We start from the raw sequence: 22,399 nt of genomic DNA on the forward strand, positions 1-22,399 counted from the left end.
CAAAACATATGAAATTCCAGGTTTCTTTGACGAGCAACCTTGCAATCCTATTATTTTCCAGTGTCATTAAATTATTCATAAAACTGCAACAACAAAAGACCCACAATAGGCAGCAACTTACTTCTAAATTCGGATTTTCAGCCACTGCTGTCAGAACTACCCTGCTTGCCAAAGCTTCTGACTGAACGATTGTCTCAGCATCTGCAGAAACTGGCCAAGATGAAACATTGAGGATACACTGGAAGATCCCCGAACGGGAAGGTAAGAAAAGTATTTTCAGGTCGTTGGTAGAGTAGGGTCCTACAATGGTTTTGTTCTTGAAAACCAGACATTGATATTTCATAGGATCCATCTGAAAAACAAAATAGCTGTCATTTTCAAACAGGCCTTTTACCAGAAGCCATTTCCTTTCCAAATACCACGTTTATCTGGCACCACTGCTTAACACAGACATTTTGTATATGTTTCTCCTCCATTCAATTAATGCATCTTCATATCCATGGCCCATTTGCATCCTGAACTGCAGGCCTTTTCTTTTAATTTAAACAGACAAGTTTAAATTGCTGTTTAAAAATTGCTGAGGTTTCTTTCTACCATCTAGTGAAAGACAGACAGTGGGAAAATTATTAAGTAAAACCCTGATTTTTGAGAAAGAACAGCAGTGGATCTCAAAGTTGACTGAAAAAACATCAGGTTTAATCACCCATCACAAAAAATTGCATGTATTTATTAATGAAAACAACTGTAAAGCAATTTCATTTTAAAAAATCACCTCTTGATCCAACAGAATCACTGGTTACAGGAGCTGCATAAAAGCTCTATGGAGCTGATTAGAAAATTATGCAACAAATCCTTATTCTCATATACACACACACACACACGTATATGTGTATATATGTGTATATATGTATATATGTATATATATATATATATGTATATATACACACATACACGAGCACACAGAATTGTGGCCTGATGTTCCTTAAAGAGGAAGCATTATAAGAGAAAACAAGATCAAAACCAGAAATCATACCCCTGGAAAGACACATGTACATCCTATATCTGCTGGAAGAATATACCTGAGGGATGTGATCAGGATTTCTAAGACTTATAAGAAGCAATATTTAAAGTAAATAATTGTCTGCTATTCCTCAGTAATATGGACTAAATAAAAACAGCATGAATCATATTTTAAAAAAGAAAAAAGCATTACTCCATATAACCTACAGCTGAACTGGACTGTGGACAACACTGCATAGTTTCAACAGATTAACTAGATAAAGATCACTATACCAAAAACTAGTAAGGACAGAAATAACATCTACCTGAAGTTACCAGGTATCAAACTTGCAGAAGCTCAGAGTATCCTATGCTTGTCCTGTTGTTATATTCTTCTCTATTAAGTGTATTCATCAATAAAAGAAATTAAATCCTTCTGGTGGACCTTGAATCTAACTCATTCTCAAGTTCTCAAGATATTTTACTTCTGGAACTATTAGTATGATAACAGAATTATTAGAATTTAACAAAATTGAAGTGCAAGACAGCCAATGTATGGCCTACAAGCTACCTACAACCCACAGAACAACTCACCTAGCTTGAAGCCTGCTCTAAAAATTTCTCATTTTCCATCACTCAAGATCTCCTGATTTCAAGAAAATGAGGAGCAAACTGCCAAAAATGTTTTTGCAGTAACAGTCCTCAGCATGGGTGTTTTCTGGCCTAGGGCTGACTTTTCTTGCATACACAAAGGTGGGAATGAATAACCCATAAACTCAAACGTTCCACACTTCATGCACACAATACAATTCTACAGATCAATCATCTCATGTGGTGTTTACCTCACAAAGTCTACTAGCTGGAGGAAATCAGGCTGCCTGGCTAAAGAAAGTAGCACTGCTTTTGTGCATATTAACTATAAAACAGGGAGAAAAATCACAGATCTGTAAAGAAGGCCTTGATTTTACATATATCTGGTAAGATTACAGCATTATTCAGTTTTATGAAAAAAAAAAAATCTCTTACCCTTTCCCCATTAACTGAAACACTGAGTATTCCAATGTTGACCTGCAACCATCGGTCAGTTGGATTATAAATACTAAGAACCGTCTGAGATGCAATTCCCACACAACAGGCATTAGGGAACTTCAGTTCTTCTGGTACCTTTATATGTCCTTTGGAAGAAAATATGCTCCTGTTAGTTACAAGTACTCAGAAGCAAATCAGCACTCAGGCTGCCACCAAGTTTATGAACTCATCTGACAAATGTTTCATTATGACAAGGAAATGTTTGACTCCTACAGTTCTTATAAGAATGTTTTCTATAAGCATGTAATTTGAAATTTCCATCATTTCTAATTTGCATTTTCAAGTTCTACTGTCACAAAAACAAACACTTATGGAAATGGCACATTCCATACAGACTCAAAAAGTATATATATATATATATATATCTATATATATATATATATATATATATATCTACATACCTGATATAAAACACTTAATGGTCACAATTTAATCAGTGCTAGCCCAACTCAGAAAATTTGAACATTACTGTTACAAAGTCTTGTTAGTATAAAAATAGGTAAGGAGTATTTCACTATTTTAAAATGCACTAAGATCAATGATTTGGAACAATCAATAAACAAACTCTAAACTCTCACAGATTCAAATCTTCAACCCCACTAGCTTGACATTTAGGCTGAAGGAATTAGCCAGAAAAAAAATGTCTAGCAAAAAACAATCAACAAGTCCGTAGGTTAAAATAAGTTTTTAAAATTAAATAGTGATTTTTAAAGTTAAATAATCATCGCTTAGGTTTAGAGCTAAGTCTAGATACCAAGAGCAGAAAGGACAGAGGACACTTGACAGCTTGTCTTTCCCTTCATAATCAGCAAACAGTTTCAACCTGTCTTGGGGTTCAAACTTCTTATGAGTTTTGGCCCTCACTGACTGCTAATACCAAATTAGGATGGAAATAGAAATGTCCTCTGCTTTCCAGATAAAATACAGTGGAATTTCAAGAGCATGACTTGTCTTGCCTAGTTTGAACTGCAGCTAGGATTTCTCTTCCTCCTATGAAATGTAGCTCTAGATTCTTTACACAAACACAAAACTACTTAATATACAAGAATGCTGAAATTCTGAGAAACATTTTTTAAGACCATTAGTGGAGCTGTAAGAATAGACACTAAATTCAGAGAACAACATTAAACAAGGAAAACTAGTAATAGGGTTTGCATAAACAGTAATTGCAGTTACACTTAGTAGCATCCTAATTTTATTTACTATAACATAAGTAACATCACTACCACCATTGCTGTCCACAGCTGTATTTCAAACACACTGTAAAAATCACACTCACCAATACCAGGTGACTTTGACAACTCCCACTCCCTTCCCCCAGCTCCAAGAGGTTGTCCAGTACATGGTTTTATATTTAAGATATTATTATTCCATGAAGTACTCTGTGGATTATAAAGTGAAGCTGCACCCAAAAAGCCAGGACCAATATTTGGACCTAAAGGAATTCCTAACATAAGTGGATTCTCAACATGTCCTGCTGGGATACCAGAACAAGGAAGCCCCGCTGGAAGGCCAAAACCTGCAGCGCTGCAGCCGTGAAACTGGGACAGAACTGCATTTCCTGCAGGTTGTTTAGTTCCCAGATGCTGTTGCGCAAATGGAGTTGTTGCAAGACAATGTCCTGCAAGCAAGGTGGGGACAGAAGAAGAAATTGCTTGACTCTCAGAGGTAGTGACATGGGATTTAACAGTTGATATATGAACATGCTGTTCACCAGATGAGTTTTGTTTGCACGGCAAACAGGTGTTTAATCCAGAATAAACAGGTAACAGATTCCGAGACGCCAATCCTTGTCTCTGTGCTTTGTTTGTTTGATCCTGACACACTTCTTGTGCATCAGCGTTGACAGAAAGTGGCGGAAAGGTGCAGAGTTTACTTGGTAAAGCTGATTTAACATGGTCTAGCTCTTCATGATTTGCTGGTACATTTGAAGGAATAAATGGAAGCTGATTCATCCTCAGAAAACCTTCTTTGGCCAGTTCTTGGTCCAGTATATTATGAGGTTTTGTTTGAAGACCAGCAAGTTCATTTTCTCCTTGTTCCTGGTCAATACTAAGTACTGCTTTTTTTCTATTTCTTTGACATGAGCGGTCTCCGAGATGTTCTTTTCTATCCTCCTGCGGAGGAACCGGGCTGGCCTGAATTATTGTTGTGCTCAGTTCACCAGCATCTTCACCCTAGCAAACATATGTAACACACAGTATTACATATTTAACAAAAGCAATAGGGTACATAAGACACACCTAATTCTTGTACTGCCTATTCAGGAAACTTTCCTGTCCAATCATTATTGGGACTGCCATCCAATACAAATAATCAAGTTTGTCTTGTCTGAAGTTTTACTTTTTTAATAGACTCTTCACCTGGAAAAAGAAAACCTGCAGCTTCAGGTCTGCTACCTGTCTGCTATCCTTAAGAAACATTCTATTGGGTGTGGTGGAGATGGAGTTGATTTTTTTCACAGTGGTCTCTGTGATGCTGTATTTTTAGATTTGTGTTCAAAACTGCCTTAATAACACACCAGACATACTAGCCAGATTAAAAAAAATATAAACTGAATGGCCTTGAACTAAATCACTAACTGAAAAGGATTTGAGATGCATGAAAATGCACTGATACAAACATTTTCTATGTGTGCTCACACAAAGAAATCATTGAGAGACCTGCCATTTTGAGAGGTATGGTATAGCTGGAATGAGCACTCATATTTACACAGACATGCATGTAAGTTAGAAAGGTTCTTCAGGTTTTATCTGTCTGTTTTTTAAAGTTCCATCCATGATTACACACATTTTGGAAAGGGGGAGACATAACAGATTCCAGATTCCAAGGAATGCACAAATTCAGATAAAAGATTGCCAATTATTTTAATCAGGGTAAGACTGCAAGTCTGAACACGCATTTTACCCTCAGTGCACATTCTCTTCTAAACCAGTAAAAATAGTCAGAATGACTGTCAGAGGTAGAAAATTATAGTTTCAGTCCTGAAAAGAGTAGTACAAGCTACATTATGTATTTATAAATATTTCTTCAGAAAAAAAAACAAACCAGGAAAATTATTCTCCCAACAGTTGAAGCTGAACAGCAAGGGAGCCTCAGGTATGATGAAAGCAATACAGATCCTGCAAAATACTACTGGAATACTGCACATTCCAAGAACTGAATGACTTCATGAGAAACTATCGAAAAAAATTAAAGGAAAAAATAAATCAACTCTATCTTTTTTCAGAAGTTCCTAGTTCTTTGATTGTTTTACTATGTTTGTATTTATTAGAGTGTGCACATTTAGCACAGTTGATACCAAAACTCAAATTTCCAAATAACTCAGAAGGGAAAGAAGAATACCTTTTCCCTACGCACAGCATATCCTACACTGTTTGTAAACCCTTAAAGCTTTTCTAATTTGGAATTACTTTGACCTATACATTTTGGTTTAGGGGCAAAGGTGAGGTGCTGTTTTGTTTTTTTTTTTTATTTTCCTTACCCAGTATGTCCCTGGACTGTGTAGCACTGCTGAGTTCTTACAGGTACTGCCAGATGCAGAAACATAGGTTAATCTGCTCATGCTTGGACTCGAGTAAACAGACTGAGGTACCACATTCTCTTTGCAAGGAGATTCCTGACAATGGGATGGGCAAGTGAAGTCCACTTCAGATCTGAAAAAGAAGATTCAAAATATGCCAGTATATATTTTTAATGCTGCCATCAAAAAAAATCAATGTTACCCATTACCTACACTACTCTCTAAAAGTCAACTTAATTAGCTGTTCTGTTAAACGCAGTCGGTAGAAATGAGAAATCAGCTCTCAATTAACCTTTATAAGTTTTCATTCTATATAAATCCATATAGGTAAAGCATCAGAATTCCAAAACTGAACTCAGATGCTAAGGCCACAGAAGCAACACAACTTATTAAAAGAGGTGACTCAATATACTTGTATCTAATTAGATTAAAAAGTCAAATGAAATCATTTAACCTCCCATCATATCAGTAGTTTATCACATTCCTTTACTCACATGAATAGCTGCCTATTCTCTGCTGAGATTCTCTTAATTTCAAATTAGCTGAAAACACAGGATCTCTCAGCACTTTGTTCAACAAAAAAGGTAACATGACAACAATTGAAGTCACTGACAATTTTAACTGCAAATCCTAATAGCTGTGTAACATGCCTGCAAAAATACATCTTCTCCTGCACATAGTAATTTCTGAGAAATGCCTGTAATTCTAATAACACATACAAACACAAACAGTAGTTAAATACCAAACAATGGAGTTAAAAGTTAAGTCAGGGAAATCAGTTGCCTCATCTTATGAGACTGCACACACCCATTAGCTACTGGACATGTTTGTGTTTGAGATTACAGAATTCATTTAGTTGCAATCTTATGACACTTATTGTTACAGGAGCTCATTTAAGAAATCATGTTCTTTCAGTTGCTAAGGAAACCTTAAACCCTGGACACAAGTATGTATCAAAATACAAAATAGTCAAAAGCCATACAAATATTTCTACCCACCCTCTCCCACAATAAGCAATGATACAAATCAGAGAACCACATGGAGCAAAATACTTCTAAGTTTAAAAACCACATCTCCATTGGTCAATCCAATGTCCAGCTTAGTGTATAACGAAGTCTTCGCCTAATAAAGATCACAGTCAACATTCAAACTATCACATGATCTCTCAACAATCCTCATGAAGCACTAATTCTTGTAACCTGCACCAAGAAATTTACCCTGAAAACGCTGTTCCAGAAGTCTCACTAGGAGAAGAGTGAATCAGAGGTGAAGTTGAAGGTCTGAAGCTACACTGCTCACCCTCCAGAGTTAAGTCACATTCAGGTAGAATGGGTTTATTCTCTGGCAAATAAACAAAATTTAGCACCATATTTATTTATGGACAGGAAACAAGTTTACCGACAAAAAAAGCTTTTTCAACAACTAATTGTATTTATATAGGTTTACTTACCAGTAGCATTCTGGAAAGTTGGGGAGAGCTTCTCAAAAGTTACATGTTTTGCATTCCCCCTATGAGGAGTACTGGCATCCTTGTTTCTCTTCTCTATATTTTGCTTCCTCTCATCATTGTTCAATTTCTGCACAGGCTTGGCAGTTGTAGGACTTACTGAGACATATTTACTAGATTGCTTGGCAGATTTTAAGTTGCTGAGGGACAGAGTATTTCCTGCACTTCCCTCCACCAAATCATTAGGCATTTCAGGAACAGCATTTGCTGTTTGATATACCGTTTCTCTATCTTCCCCTATACTACATGCATTAGTGAGATTGCTGTTCTTGCAAGCAAGCAGATTTCGCTGTGCCACTTCTATTTTTGCTGCTGAGAGAATTCCACATGTATGGGCTTCATTTCCATTAAGTGTCTCTGGTCTAATATCAGCATCCATTGACTGTAAATGTTTACCATTTACCAAATCTGACAACTTTTCTGAACATCGAACATTATCTGCACCTACATCTCCGCGGCTGGGAACATCAGACAGACTAGAAAAATTCTGACTGTCACCTTCTTCATTAAGATAATCAAGCAATCGCTTCTCTATTCCTTGCTGTTTGCTATAATTATTCATCCAGTATTCTGCAAAAGCATCCTTATGTTTATCTTTACCCAGTAAAAAGGTATCAGATGTAAGGTTCGGGACAGATGCTTCATGTTTCATGACACTCTCATATTCACTTTCACATCCATTCTCGTCTGTTTTTTTGAGGTATTTTTCCATATCAAATGCACTATTCTCCTCATTGCTGGATAATGCCTCATTAGCAGAGAGTTCAGCCTCTTTAACAGCTCCAGGAAGGACACGTGTTCTCTTACTTTTATTGGAAAGTGCCATCATCATAGCAGCTAGCTGGGAGGGTTCAGCACTGGAGGAAGCATTAGCAATAGCATTTGCAATTGTGCTGATACTCAAGACAGAGTCAGAATGATTAGACAAGCTATCCTCAAACTTGCCTTTATGAATTCCATCCTACAACAAAACAAAATGAGTTAAGCACCACAGTAAGAAAATTTTAGTTTAGTGTTTTGTTTTGTGTTTGCATTTCAGGATAAGGCAATATATTAACATTCTTCATTGATGCATTTTTAAACACCTGTCTAGAAGGAACACTGCAATAGACATTCTCATTCTCCTGATTTTTCAAGTCTACTTTACAAAGGCTTTTCTAGATTAAATAAGTATTGCCTACTAGGAAGCCTTAGTTCCTGTGAAACTTTTAAAATGCTAAAGTGCTTTATTTAGTTCAGTTGAAAGAACTGGGAGTAAAATCCTATCAGGGACAAACAGCAGAGAAGTTACCATGACCAAATATACAGTAACTTCCCAATTAACTTGAAATCATCTGCCTCTACAGGGAGAAGACACAGCTATTCCTACAGCTTTTTCTATTACTCAAGTCTGATTTCTTCTTTAGTTTTCACATTGGCTATTCTTAGCAAAGGGCACAGAGTAGGTACACAGTTAGGTCCAGAGCCCAGCTTCTTTCTGTCTCTCTCAGATGGACACAGACTCAGGAAGAATTGAAAACACCTGTCCTCCTGTAGATACACAAGCATGACTTAAAAACACCCTCATCGAAAGACAGACAACACATGGAGCAGACACGTACACCATGACTGGACTGAAAACAAAAGCTGAACTGCCAGGCTCAAAGGGCAGATCAGCAGCACCACGTCCCTCAGGAGGCCAGTCACTCACTGGTAGAGTATCCTGGGGATCAAGGCAGGGGCCAGTACTGTTCAATAATGACGTGGATGATCGGGCAGAGGGCACCTCCAGCAAGTTCCATCATCATACAAAACTGGGAGGTGTGGCTCATATGCCAGGAGAGTCAGCTGTCATTCACAGGGATCTCAACAGGATGGAAAGGTTGGCTGAGAAGTTCAAAGGGAAATGCCAAGACCAGCACCTAAGGAGGAATAACCCCAGGCCCCTGTACAAGCCCTGGGTCAACCAGCTGGAAAGCGGTTTGGCAGAAAAGGACTTGAGGATCCTAGCAGACAGGAAGCTGACCACAAGCCAAGCAAAGAAGCTCAATAGCATCCTGGCCTGCATCAGGAGGACCATTGACAGCAGGCTTAGGGAGGTGACACAGGCAGGGAAGGTAGGTATCAAGGACTACCAAACTAAAAAGACATTTTTTTCAGACTTGCACCATGCTTATATTCTTAAATTCTATCAACTAAAAGATTTTATTCCAATGCTAAAGGTAAGCTGTTCCATTTAAAAAACAGAAGAAGACACAGCTGAAATTCAGAAACTTGATCACAGAACATCAACAGCCTATGAGTCTCTGAAAAACTATGGGCTGACAGACTGAGCAATTCCTAAAGGAAGAAAAAGGAAAATGAGATGGTGATAATATCACCTGACTTACTACTACTAACGGATCATGCCATTCTAATGAAACTATCCTAAGAAGTAGGGGCACCTACTAGGATTCCAATGATCAATATAAAAAGCAGTGAGGTGATGTGAAAGTCAAAAATTAGCTGTATTCAAAGAAACAATAATAATTGGAATCATTTGAATATTGTTTCAGTTCACAGTTGCACTTTAAAGAAAAATACAAGAGAAATACCTTTGCTTTACTTTTGGTAGCAGCTTCTGTATTAATATTTTCATGTATTCCAGCAGCAGTATCCACCTTATGCCCTGAATCTTCAGAGCTGGTAAAATTTGCATGTTTTTTTGTTTGTGCTTCTAAGTCATCTAACAACAACAACATCAAAAAAAAGGAATTAATTTACAGTAAGGAAATTGTCTAAAAACCTGCATTCTTGGATATACATGCTCCCTTAATGCCCCATGGAAAAAAAGAGCTGTTCCATAAGTACCTGAAAACACCTCAGACAACTGTGAAATCTCTTGGCCGATGTCCCCTCCTGATGAATCAGATCTCATCAGCAAAGGAACAGGCTGTCTTTTCTTCGGGGACGTAATAAAGTAACCAAAAGATGGCTATAAAAATATCCCAGAATACAGCATGAGTAAATTTAACAATTAACAAACAGGTTCAATACACTCACAAAGCAGTTTTGGCCCACAGTATACCTCTCAGTATACCATGGGATACGTCCCATACCAGTAAGAAACAACACATGCCTCCTAGCATTGCAAATGCCCAATCTGAACACATACACTGCACTTCCCATACATACATAAAATAAACTAACAACTGGCATGGCTGAACCCCAGCTAGTGACTAAGAACCACACAACTGTTTGCTCACTCCCCACCTCCTCCCAACAGAAAGAATTGGAAAGAACAGGCAAACCTTGTGGGCTGAGATAAGAACAGTTTAATAACTGACACAAGAATAAATTACAACTATAAAACTGGTAATGAAAAGGAAGGAGAGGGGAGTAACACTCAAGAGAAACAAGTGGTGCACAACAAAATTGCCTACTGGCCACAGACCAATACCCAGCCTGTCCCTAAACAGTGATCCATGGCTGCCAGCCAACTCCCTCCAGTTTACAGACTGAGTAGGATGCTCTGTGATACAGAATATCCGTTTGGTCAGATTGGGTCAGGTGTCCTGGCTGTGCTCCCTCCGAGCTTCTGGTGCACCTGCTTCACTGGCAGAGCATGAGACACCCCCAAGTCCTTGATTTAGAGTAAGCACTACTTAGCAACAACCAAAATATCAGTGTGCTATCGACATTATTCTCATACTAAATCCAAAGCACAGCACTGCACTAACTGCTACAAAAAAAAACTTAACTCTATTCCAACTGAAACCAGGACACAACTTACTTATACCAGTTACTCAAAATAAAGAAATAAAGTACACGTTCACATCATCTCTTCCTGAAGGCATGGTCTGCCACTAAGCCTTGGAATGCTTAGGACAGACTCTAACTCTGCCAACTCCAAAAATTCCTCATGATACAAGTGAATTACACAAGCGTGTGTGACTACTTGTTCCCATTGTACACATTTCTCCACCTTTGTTCTTTGGGGTTTTTTTTGCAAGAAACACAGATGAGATCCTGTTTACCAACAGCAGAAAAGAGAAGTGCCAGGTACCCACCAGATGCAAGAAGTATACAGATGTTGGTAAGTCAGAATCTAAATGATTACATTTTTACTGAAGTTGGGCACTGCCCAGATAGCCCATCAACTACCAACAGCCACTCAGAGATGTCCTCACTGTTTAAATACCCTTGTCTGACCAGCATTTCACTCATCTGTGTGGGTAATTTGCTGGGACCTCCAACATGCCTCCTGTATATGGTGTACTTTTCTCCCTCTAATCCTACACATAACTAGTTCCCGACCAAAAGGCAAAGATCAACATTCAACAATAACACCAGGCAGCACTTCACATCAGAAATTCCAGTAGGAAACCAGTCAACCCACACCTGTAACACACAGAATTTCCTTCCTAAATCAACTTAGAAAATTAGATCTGATAAAGAACTGTTTATAAAATAACAAAACCAGCACTAGCTGTTGTTTGTCTTGTCTTTTCCTTGTTTCTCAATACTAACATTTAGATACATACCCGTTTCACATCACTGCCTCCACCGAGACATCCAAGAGCTTCAGATCTCTGACCAAAGAACTCCCCCAAAGACAAACGTAAATAGCTGGCATCTTTATGAAGATCAGACGTTCTTGGCAGAATGAAGCTATTAGCAGATTTCCATGAAGTATTTGCTAATTCAGATGCATTTGGACTGCCTACCTTTCCTGCCTGCAGACAAAGAGATTTCAGAAGTTGCAACTTGTAAATCAATTAGAAAAGTACTTTGTTTACATCGAGGTCATTAGTTACCTGCATAAGCCTGTGTGCTTTCTCAAATTCTTCCTGGTCTTGTGCAATCATAGCTGCTGCTTCAGCTTAAAACCAAAGAGAACATTTATTAAAATAAGGCAAAAGTTACTAAATACCATCATTCCTATTTGTCATCATTAAACTCAATTCGATGGAAAGTTATTGCATATACAATTCTAGATGTGAGACAGTCTGGGGCACACTAGGAGTAATTCAATCCCAGTTCAGTGAGAAAAGTGATAGGAAATTAGTTTTAAAGAAGTATTTGCTGGATCTCTAGAAGCCAAAGCAAAATCAGCATTTAGCTAATCAACTTAGTGGTGAATAAATAAAGTTTCTAACAGCCTTAGCCCCAAGCTAAACTATAACTTTGTATAGGTTATGATACCCATACTAGCAAAAACCAAACATCATACGGCTAATTCAGACCAAACCTTTACTATATTTGGGGCTGAAAATTTTTTCCATCAAGGTGGTACCTTTGAATTAGAGCAAAAGAAAGATACAGGCTTGTACCTATTAATGAAAAATCCATGCAATTTAACAGGTCAAATAACTCAATCTTACTTTTGAATTCAAATGCCTGTACTATTTTCACAATTACCATCTACAGAACAACTAACACTTAAGATTTCCTTCACCAAAATGTTGTGAAAAACTGATCAAGAGATATTACTCTACCACCTGACAGCAATGTTAATGTATCACTAAGCTCATCAAAACTTCAAAAATACATGTCCTTGTACACAGAGCATCCCTAGGCATCGAGGGCACAGGGCAAAAGCTGAGAATGGATGCAAACTTGCAAGGTGAATACAGCTGTTGTCCGTAAAATTACCCATGGGAAGTCACAACACATACTCTGAGGAAAAAATTAAAGTTGACAATGTTGGAATACATCTTCATTGAGCAATCCAAGTTCTTCTCCTAAAGGCGCTATCAATGACACGTTGTTACATTTAGTTGAACTCTCAAACAGCAGTTCTTTATCTGCTAAATGAGCCCTACAGCCTCCAGAGACTTTCTGAAGCACCCAACACTGTCAAGTGAGCACTCCTGCACTACTCCATACAAGAACACACTGTGTGCACAGTTTGCTGACAGAGAGACATGTCATAAATGAGACTCCAAAGAATCAGATGTAATGTTCCTTTCTGTCCTTACAAATAAAATTTCTTCAGCTTTCAAACACCACTGCAGACAGACAAGCAGACTAGCAACCACAAAAATGCCATCCACATGGAATCTGTCAGTGTGTTATTATCTACCACACAAAGAGGTAAGCTCATTGACTTGAAAGCAGAAGTGTTTAAAAATCTATCAGGTGGAAAAACCCAAGTAGCCTTGGAAACATTTACAACAGTCAAATATTCTAATCACCTGACAACTCAAGTCTAAGATACAGAAGGTGTCTGAAATACAATGGCTTCTGAAACATCATGGAAGAGTTCTACATTTCTGACATTGTAGATGGGAAAGTGTCTCCCAAATGATATGATATTTACTTGAACCATCAGAAAACCACTACAGTGTTGAAAAACATTATTTCAACCAGTCAACCCTGTTTGATCACCCATTCAAAATAAACAGCATTAGACATAATTCGCTTCGAAAGAAAGAACCACCTTGAGTGGACCATGGGCATCTTGAGAATGCATTAGCCCACCTACAGGTCAGCTTCAGAAACAGAGATTAGGAGAAAAGTTGCTGCACACATTACTTGAATCTTTTATGAAACAGATGAGCAGATGACATTTTGGTGCTAAGAAATCAATTTGCCTATTGCATTGCATGTGTATTACCCAAGCCTGTATGACAAATATATAGACTCTCATGAACATCAGTCTAACATGGCTTAAGGATAGTAAACAACTTTTTAAATAAACAGAGGTTCAAAAAGCCTGGAATTCAAGGGAAGATGAGAGCCCCAAAGTCCCTCAAAATGCTCCAATATTTTTCAGTACCAGTACCATTTTTCAGCATCAAGACATTCCTAAGGGACTTCACAAAAAATCAGCAGCTTAGCCAATTCAACACTTTCAAGTCTCTCAAATTTTGACACTGTGGTTGCATTCTATTTGATTCTGTAGTAATTCCTCATTGATAATTATTTCCTCTCTCATAAGCATCACTCAAAACAAAATTACTCCTCTTTTCCTCGCAAGAAAGGAAAACAATCATTAAAGTCCACAGGAAAAACTGTGGAAGTGAGAGGAGTTGCCTTAGCTCATACAATAGGTACCAATGGCAAATATTAGAATGCTTTCTGTTTTGTTTTAAAACACACTTCATGGGAAAAGTAGGAAACATAGAAAGAAGCTATGTACCATAAATAATGATACAAAATCACTACAGACTACTATCAGCATCAGCTTCCAAATAATTTGTAGTATCTAAAACCTGGAGGCTTTGAAACACCAAATACTGATTTGTTGAAGTGGGAAAAAAAAAAAGGTTTACTTAACATTATTGCAGACAACAAGAGTTAACTAAAAAGATCATTACATACAGCCAGTAATGAACTCCTCATTTCTTTTATCATCTTCAGACATATTTAAATCTTGTTCTTCATCAAATGCAGTATAATATGCAAGATCAGTCACCCATTTGCCCTCCTCATTTTGATAGACAATGCTGTGTGGTAAATCACCTAAAAGATACATCAAATGCTACATTATGGATTAAAATAAAAAAGAGATATGACAAAAGTAGCTGCAAGCAAGCTCAAGTTGCTGCAACTGCAAGCTTAAACTAATTTCATCAGCAAATAAGTAACAGTTAAGTACAACATACAACAATCAGTGTTTCTGAAAACAACAGCAAGTCAGAATTAATTCATGCTATATTGGTTTTTATTACCAACTCCTACAACTAAAGAAAAATGCCTAGCTTAAAATTTTATTTCTTCTTCCATGCAACAGAATATGGTCACAATTGCACAAACAGGTTTAATGTAAGGATAGGTTGTATATAAAGCATCCTACCTTTGTCTGTTGTAGCTAAACTTAAGTTCTCACAGCTGTCCCCAGCTGGAGACAGGTAAGTATCAGGAAGACCAGCTTTACATTGAGTTGCATCTGCCTGAGGTGTATTTGCACTAAGAACCTCAGGAGTGGTGTCACATCCCAAAAATCCTCTTGCTGTGTGTAGCACTTCTGCATCAGAAGAAGCAGCCTTACAGACAGAGGACTCCTCTTCTTGCTTTGGAAGGACACGTGAGACATCAGCCTTATGGCTGTCCATGCACTGGAGATACAGGGAATCTAATCGCAACTCAGCAGATTTGCGGGAATCCAGCACATCCCCAGCAGCCATGGAATTCTTTGAAAACAATAATCATTTGAAAAGTGTCAGAAGCACAGTTATTAACTGCATGTATTAAATTCTTAGATATAAAACAGTCCAAGCTGACTATATTCGAAAAACAGGCCTAGAACCAAAGTGCTATTAATAATTTTTTGTACAGGAAGGTTGGGTGGCTAGCTAAAGATTTAACAAGTTTTTAAACATACTGCCATCTTCTACTACAATCTTACTCTACATGAATAATAGGAATTTAAATGGCAATTTCATACCATTTGCTGCACTGCTCTGGGCAGCACTTCTCTTTGCACAGGACATCCAGTTATCCCTTCATTTTGTGAATCTTCATCACTAGTACTTCCAGAGTCTCTTCCAGTCACAGCCCCATACCCAGCAGAATCCTTAAAGTTCTCCTTTAGATAAAAATTATACAATCTTTAGGTAGAAAGGTATGAAAAAACAAAAACAAACAAACAAAACAAACAAACAAACAAAACCCACCAAACACTATAGGGCCTTTTAGAATGCTAAAAAATTCTCTAGAAGAAAAGAGATTAATGATACTTTGTTCAGACATATGACACTGCCATAGCCAGCACCTCTAGTTTGCCTCTGCCACCAAGAACAGTTCTTGGCTATGCTAATCCATAGATGTACCTGCAAGAGCATACACAGCAAGAAGATGGGAAGATCTCTTCTTATTCCTACTACATCTTCTCATTCCCTTTAACACGGCTTCTGTGTTATTCCCCTTTCCCTTCTGGCCAACCCATTGTTGGATGAGGGCTCCAAATCAGACTCGGAGCCTTTTGTACCTACCCTACTGTCTACCTACAAGGCAGTGAAGCAGGGACGTCTTGCACAGAGAAGCCTTGAGAGCAGAGTTGTTATTCTTACTCTTAAAACCACTTATCCCTTCCTTCATGCACTGCTGTAACAAATTGCAGCCTATCCAGAACTCCTGTACAGAGTTAACATCACCTCCCAAAAAGGGAAGTGCCAGGATCACATTGATTGTTGCAAAGCCAGGAAAATGGAAAGGCACTTAATCCCTGGTAACCTGTTTGGAATGGAGCTAACTGTTGCTCAAAAGCAATCCACAAGCCAGCCCGTTGCTGCCCTACATTTAACTTCCACATATATATCAGCTATTTAAGAGAATTACTGACTCTCCTGGAAAGACAAGTCTCTGTGTCACTATACACTTTATAAGACCTTGGACATTGCTATGCAAGATGGGGAAAAAAGTGATTAAAACAATTATTTATCAACTTCTTGTATAATAAAAAAGTGCCAGCATGCTGCCTTAATACCTATAGCAACAAAAAAATGAAACAAAAAACCCCCTTAAAACTAACTGTTTAGAATACCAACAAATATAATCACTGAAACTTTAACATGTTTAAGAGCCATTTGGCATGCTGAGCTTTGAACTTTAAACCTACTTGTAGTAAGACATTTTCAGAAAGCTTCAGTGCTGCACAGCATTCTGAGAGGTTTTGCAGGTTGGTGTCTCTTCTTATTTCTGGTTGTATCAGCTGCTCAAAATATGCTTCTAGTTTGCTATCAAATTCTTCATCATCAATATCATCACCTACAAAAAGGGAAGAAAATATCCTTTTCACTTTTAACAGACATTTTATATCACCTGACATACTATCAAAACAATTCCATAATTTACACTGAATACTGAATTGCCTGATAAAAATAAAAAGAGCAGTTAGCTTCACCAGTACTGGAGCACTGAACAGGCAAATATTTCCAGCTACCAACTCCTCAGAGGGCAATCAAAAGTAACTTAATCCTCCTGAGTGTAAAAAAAACCCAACAGTATTTCTACTCAGCAAACTATTAACTTAATTCTTATATGCTTAACTCTCAAGTGAAGTTATGCAACAAGAAAGAACAAAACAACCTCAAAAGACAGTCATGACGTATGTAGATGCCATGGGAGAAACGCCGTAACCCTATTTTACTGCAAGGGTACTTCATCTCACAACAGTAAACCTACTGATCACTCTGCCCTCCCCATTGGGACATCCAAGAACATGCCCTGTCATTCTTCATGCCATGGGCAAGGTCAGCTGCATTAATGAAGAAGAGCATGTTTCTCCTTCTGCAGCAGCCACTGGAAGGGCACAGTAAGTTTAAAATTCTTAGTGATATAGAACTCATGCTATCACTTTTATGCCTGCAGGTAAATTAGACTTAAAACTCAGGTGTCACCCCACACATGCAGCATCTCAAGAGAGCTGAACTCAAACTCAAGTAAAAGTCCTTTTTAACTGCACAGGTGTGCTCGTCACCACAGAATTTTATCTCTACTAAACTGAACTGAAAATGTAGGTAGGATTACCACTTTATTAAATCGATGCCAACATTGCCACTTACATCTTTGATTCACAGTAACTGGGGACTATCGTTTAAATTTTTAGATTAAAATTCCAACTGTGATCTTCTGTAACAAATTCCATAGCCACCTACTCCTGTTACAATTTTAAAATACTCAGTTTTCCAAAGAACAATTTTCTTTAATACTGTTATACTACTTTTTTATCAAGCACAATCTGATATTAAATACTTAAATAAAATAGAATCTTTCTTCTCAAGTATGCAATAACATTGAGTCAGAATTAGACTCAGCTACCAAGAGTTATAAACACACCTACCAGTGGAATCTTCATCTGTGCTTAGAAAAGATGAGAGTTTCTCATTCTCCAAAAAACTTGAAAGGCTATTGCTAAGATGAACACTTGAGATGGCACCTTCCATCAGCTTTTCAGAAGGTTCAGATGGACCAGCCTGTGAAAAGCACCCATAAAGAAATGTTTCTAGAAATTACTAACTATTGTATTAATTCAGTTAATAAAAAATAATTACTGAGGTGAATAACAGTTCAAAACTCCACATGCATTTCTTTTACTTATCCCAGGAAGCACTCTAGTTTTAATTATTCCAGGAAACACTCTAGTTCCAATGGACTTTGCCTGCTAGCTTCCAGAATGGATGCATGCAAGAAGCATGGGAAGCATAAAAGGGGAAGAGCAAAAAAGCAACTGAAGGACACCAAACTTAAGAGACCTCAAAATAAAAAACTGAAACATTGCATTAAAGACTTTACACTTGAAAAAACTGTCCTCCATCACTCACTGAGCTGCAATCCCAACTTAAATGTACAAAGACATCTCTCAATAGTTTCCTGTGCTGTTAAAACAGAGCCTCTTCAGAAATGGCACACACAGATCCAACCTTTGTTGGAAATTTCTCCAAATGAGCACACTGAATTACTCAAAAAGTAATATTTCAGCTGAATCTAGCTAACAGCAAATACTCTATCTTTTCTATAGCTGAATGATTTTTAAAACCAGCATGATGTAATGTCTGCTATGGATTTAGTCTCATATTATTTGTGATGAACAGACCATCTTTGACACACAGCAAAGATAGTCCAAGTTCATAAAGTAAAGAATTTGAAAGGAAAAGGAATTATGGTTTTCAGAAGACAGCCAGCAAGCATTCAACTACAACTCACTGACCACTGTGGCCCCTACAAAATTCAATTGACAGAAAACTAAATCAAAATACTAGGTGACACATTAAGGAGTAAGTATTTGATAGCATTTGGTTGCAGCCCGATGTGTTTTCTAAAAGGAATGGGAGATCTCCCATTCCTGTCTGCATTGGATCTCTGTGCCCAAAACTCTTAGCATCTCTACCACAGTAGATAAAAACAGGTGAAGCATAACCCTACCTGTCAATACCAGGAGCTATTTGCTAGCTCTGGATTGCCTACTTCAATTTCCAAAAGCACTACAAAAAATTCCTCAAAAGATGCTTCAATAAGATAGACTACAGCTGGGATAAAATGCAAGGTCCTTACTGTGACAAAGAACTACCAGACAGTGGAAGCTAGGAACAAACAACAGTTTTCACAACTGAGGAAGACTGAGTCATGCTCACACAGTACTAATTAAGTGATCTGCAAAATGATCACAAAATGAAGGCAAAGTGAGTCATGCCAGCACCTTTATAAACTTAAGGTATACACAATATATGACAATAAACACAGTTCCACACCTGCCTCTTCCTCTCACAAAATTAAATCTATTAGAAGATTAATATTGGAAGTAATTTAATTTCACTGCATTCGGAAAAGCTTTTACCTTGCTGTTCTTAATGTCTGGGAGAAAACACATTCCAGTTGGCAAATCTGAAACGTAAGAAAGTGGTGTAAGCAGTATTTTAGTAGTAAAACATGAGAACATAACAGAAGTGTTGACTGTCATCTAAGATTAAACTGAGCCTCTGGAAGGTCTTGGCATACACCATAGAAATAACCCAAACATACAGATTACCACAACACTAAACCTTGTACATTCTTATGACAATGATCTAAAGGATCTTGTTGAATAGGCAGAGTTTCATCAGGGCTAGAACTCTAAAAATGATGAAAGATATTTACTGCCTGAAGGATTTTGACAAGGCAGCACAAGAAAGTAAGGAGTCCCAGTTTGTACTAGCAGAAGGAGGAACAAGTGTTCTGTTCCACTGTTGCATTTCACCTACTGGACCAATTCTTGTTTTGGATCATTTTAAGCAGCTTCCACTTGTCTGTTATATCCACACATGAATCCAGCTGGAAGTCCCACACGACTGAGAACAGTTTAGACTTGTACACACCGATTTTAGCAAAAAAAAATCTAATTCTTCAGTAATAGGTATGAATAAAAGACAACTTCCAAAAACAATTTCCAAGTTAAAATCAAGTAACTAAATCTGATTGGCCACTATCAAGCCCAAACACTGGGCAGTCTCAGCTTTCCGAAGCATCACCATTTTGATGCCAGTTACTGCCACTTCCTCAAGACTACAGCAACAAATGACTGGAGCCAAGACTTCCCTGTTAGAAGTGTTTTTTATACGGAGCTATTTATATTACAGGTCATGATACTTTGTAATTGAACATGTTATCTGTCAAAATTATTAATACTTCACAAAAACCTATACAAATACTCAAAGCTTGGAAAAGGATAATGTCTAAAAGTATATACTTACTAACTGTATTTACTGAATTTTAAGAGACAAGTAGAATTTATTCACAGAACTGGCATTAGCAAAAACACCAGACAAGCTTAATATCAGTAGCCATGCTATTAAAACTAATTTGGGAATATTCTTTGGCTTCCAGTATTCTACCCAGACTTGAGAAAAAGTATAGTTTTCACAGCAAGTATTCAAAACTATTTTTTCATGCATAACCTCACTAGAAGGGTATGCCTCCAAAACCTACAGCAGCAATTAAAGACATCTATTACAGGTTGGAATAGGTCAAGAGAATAGATGCTAGTTAAAAGTGTAACCTTGCAGCCTTACACTTACTGAAATAGAAGGGGTAGAGAACAAGCTACATACACTTCTTCCATAAAGTTCCTGAACTAAGTCAGATTGCTACTGCCATTCTATTTATGGTTATATAGCTATATAACCATAACTATATAGCTAACACGTTTTTCAACAACTTGCTGTATAGCTTTGTACTTTGAGGAGAACTCCAAGAACATGTCAACCACAAACTTTCTGTTTTCAATTTGCTCAAGTCCAAGAGATTTTTTTTCAAAACCCATTTATAATCTGCCATAAAACAGTGAAAGGGTCAAACGAAGACATCTGTAGCATAAAAAGCTAATTACACTGACAATGAGTACACAATTTTTCTCATAATTTAATACCTTCCAATTGTTCAAGAGGCAAAACTTCACGTAAGGTACTTTGACTGCGATTTGAATGTTCAATGACATTCTGAGGTTGCTCTCCATATATTGAGTGGGATTCTTTCAAATTAACACAAGGCAGCTGAGGCTCTTCAATTTGTGTAGCAATTTCCCTAGAAAGAGAATTATTTAAATGAAAAATCAGTTACCTATACAGACCATCATCTCTCGCGATAAAGATTTGATAAATTCTCCAATTGCTTTGTCTCAGTCTGTTCTTTCCAATACAGGACAGATTCTAGAGAACTGTCATTTTACAATAAAAGAATACATATCAAAATTACAAGTACTTCAGTTCCACAATCTAAACTGTGAAACAAACAGTGAAATTTCATGCAAAATATGCCTGTCTACCTATTTGTTCCTCTCTTTGATTGCCATAAAAAGAGGGAAATGTATAAGGACAAAAGGGCCTACTCTGGCCAAGTTCCACGATCCATTTGAGACCAAGACAAACACTAGACAAGATTTTGCCAAGTTCACAATATCACCGTTTTTGTTACACTAAATAAAGGACCAAATTACAAAGAACATGAGTTACTGAAATTGCATGTAGTTAAATAACAGATTTTGCAATTATGCAGGAAAGTTATCCTTCACTTCAGGTTTTACAGAACATCCACAAAGGCTTATAAACTAATCATCCCAGATGTTAAAATTTCATACTTTTGCTTCAATATTTTAGATAAATAAAAGAAATTAACATTTGAAAGTCTAAAACACAACTAGTCCATGTTCTGCGTTTTGTTTTCTTACTTGAGTACAATCAAGACACTGACTCCCTCTCAAATTTTATGTTCTTTGTATTGATAGGGGCACACTGCCTGGGGCTCAATTTTATCAGTGAGAAAGGCACACAGTGCAGTTTCTGTCACAACAGGAGCACATCTGGCCTTGGTTAGAATAACCTATGCAACAGCTTCCAACACTTCTACCACTCAGCAATGCTTTCCCAAGTGTATCACTGTTTCCTAAGAAATACCAATCGCTGAGGCCACAAGGAAGGCAAATTTAATAGAAACTGTTGCTCCTTTCTGTATGCAAGCTGCCTGATACTTACTCAAAACATATTTATATCAGGGCAAAATGCTATTCACACACGACATGAACTAGAAACACCAGCTTAATTCTAGATTATGTAAAGTGAATTAGATAAATACAGGCCAAATTCAGGTAAGTCAATTAAATAATCATGCTTAGGACATTTTAAATTACTATGACAACAAAACAAAACCTCACAGTCTAGGAAATATCCCTTCTGAAGACTTCATTTCTGTCACATATATGAAGTCAAATTAATCAATCAAACAGCAGAGTGCTGCTCATGTAGGGCTGTACAGGTTAAGTGGCATCAACCACTGAGTGGCAGGCCGCTGTGTGCTTTCATGTGGCCTAGCACTATCCCCCTTCAGAAAACACGGAGGAGCTGGCT

General features: G+C 37.5%; 1 protein-coding gene across 1 annotated transcript in view; it reads right to left on the reverse strand.

Annotated features, from left to right (window-relative positions):
• The window catches only part of CEP192 (centrosomal protein 192), a 57,304-nt gene that overhangs the window by 32,950 nt on the left and 1,955 nt on the right, over positions 1 to 22,399 (reverse strand). Inside the window, exons 4-20 of the mRNA XM_038128665.1 lie at positions 20,926 to 21,080; positions 19,360 to 19,406; positions 17,866 to 17,998; positions 16,642 to 16,790; positions 15,469 to 15,609; positions 14,878 to 15,214; positions 14,403 to 14,543; positions 11,894 to 11,958; positions 11,621 to 11,812; positions 9,948 to 10,071; positions 9,692 to 9,822; positions 7,062 to 8,079; positions 6,829 to 6,952; positions 5,573 to 5,744; positions 3,368 to 4,265; positions 2,026 to 2,174; positions 122 to 352 (exon numbers count right to left, since the gene is read on the reverse strand). Of these exons, the coding sequence (XP_037984593.1) occupies positions 122 to 352; positions 2,026 to 2,174; positions 3,368 to 4,265; positions 5,573 to 5,744; positions 6,829 to 6,952; positions 7,062 to 8,079; positions 9,692 to 9,822; positions 9,948 to 10,071; positions 11,621 to 11,812; positions 11,894 to 11,958; positions 14,403 to 14,543; positions 14,878 to 15,214; positions 15,469 to 15,609; positions 16,642 to 16,790; positions 17,866 to 17,998; positions 19,360 to 19,406; positions 20,926 to 21,080 (4,207 nt within the window). The remainder of the gene's footprint in view (positions 1 to 121; positions 353 to 2,025; positions 2,175 to 3,367; positions 4,266 to 5,572; positions 5,745 to 6,828; positions 6,953 to 7,061; positions 8,080 to 9,691; positions 9,823 to 9,947; positions 10,072 to 11,620; positions 11,813 to 11,893; positions 11,959 to 14,402; positions 14,544 to 14,877; positions 15,215 to 15,468; positions 15,610 to 16,641; positions 16,791 to 17,865; positions 17,999 to 19,359; positions 19,407 to 20,925; positions 21,081 to 22,399) is intronic.

The sequence above is a fragment of the Motacilla alba genome, chromosome 2, assembly GCF_015832195.1.
Source record: "Motacilla alba alba isolate MOTALB_02 chromosome 2, Motacilla_alba_V1.0_pri, whole genome shotgun sequence".
NCBI classification, from domain to species: Eukaryota; Metazoa; Chordata; class Aves; order Passeriformes; family Motacillidae; genus Motacilla; species Motacilla alba.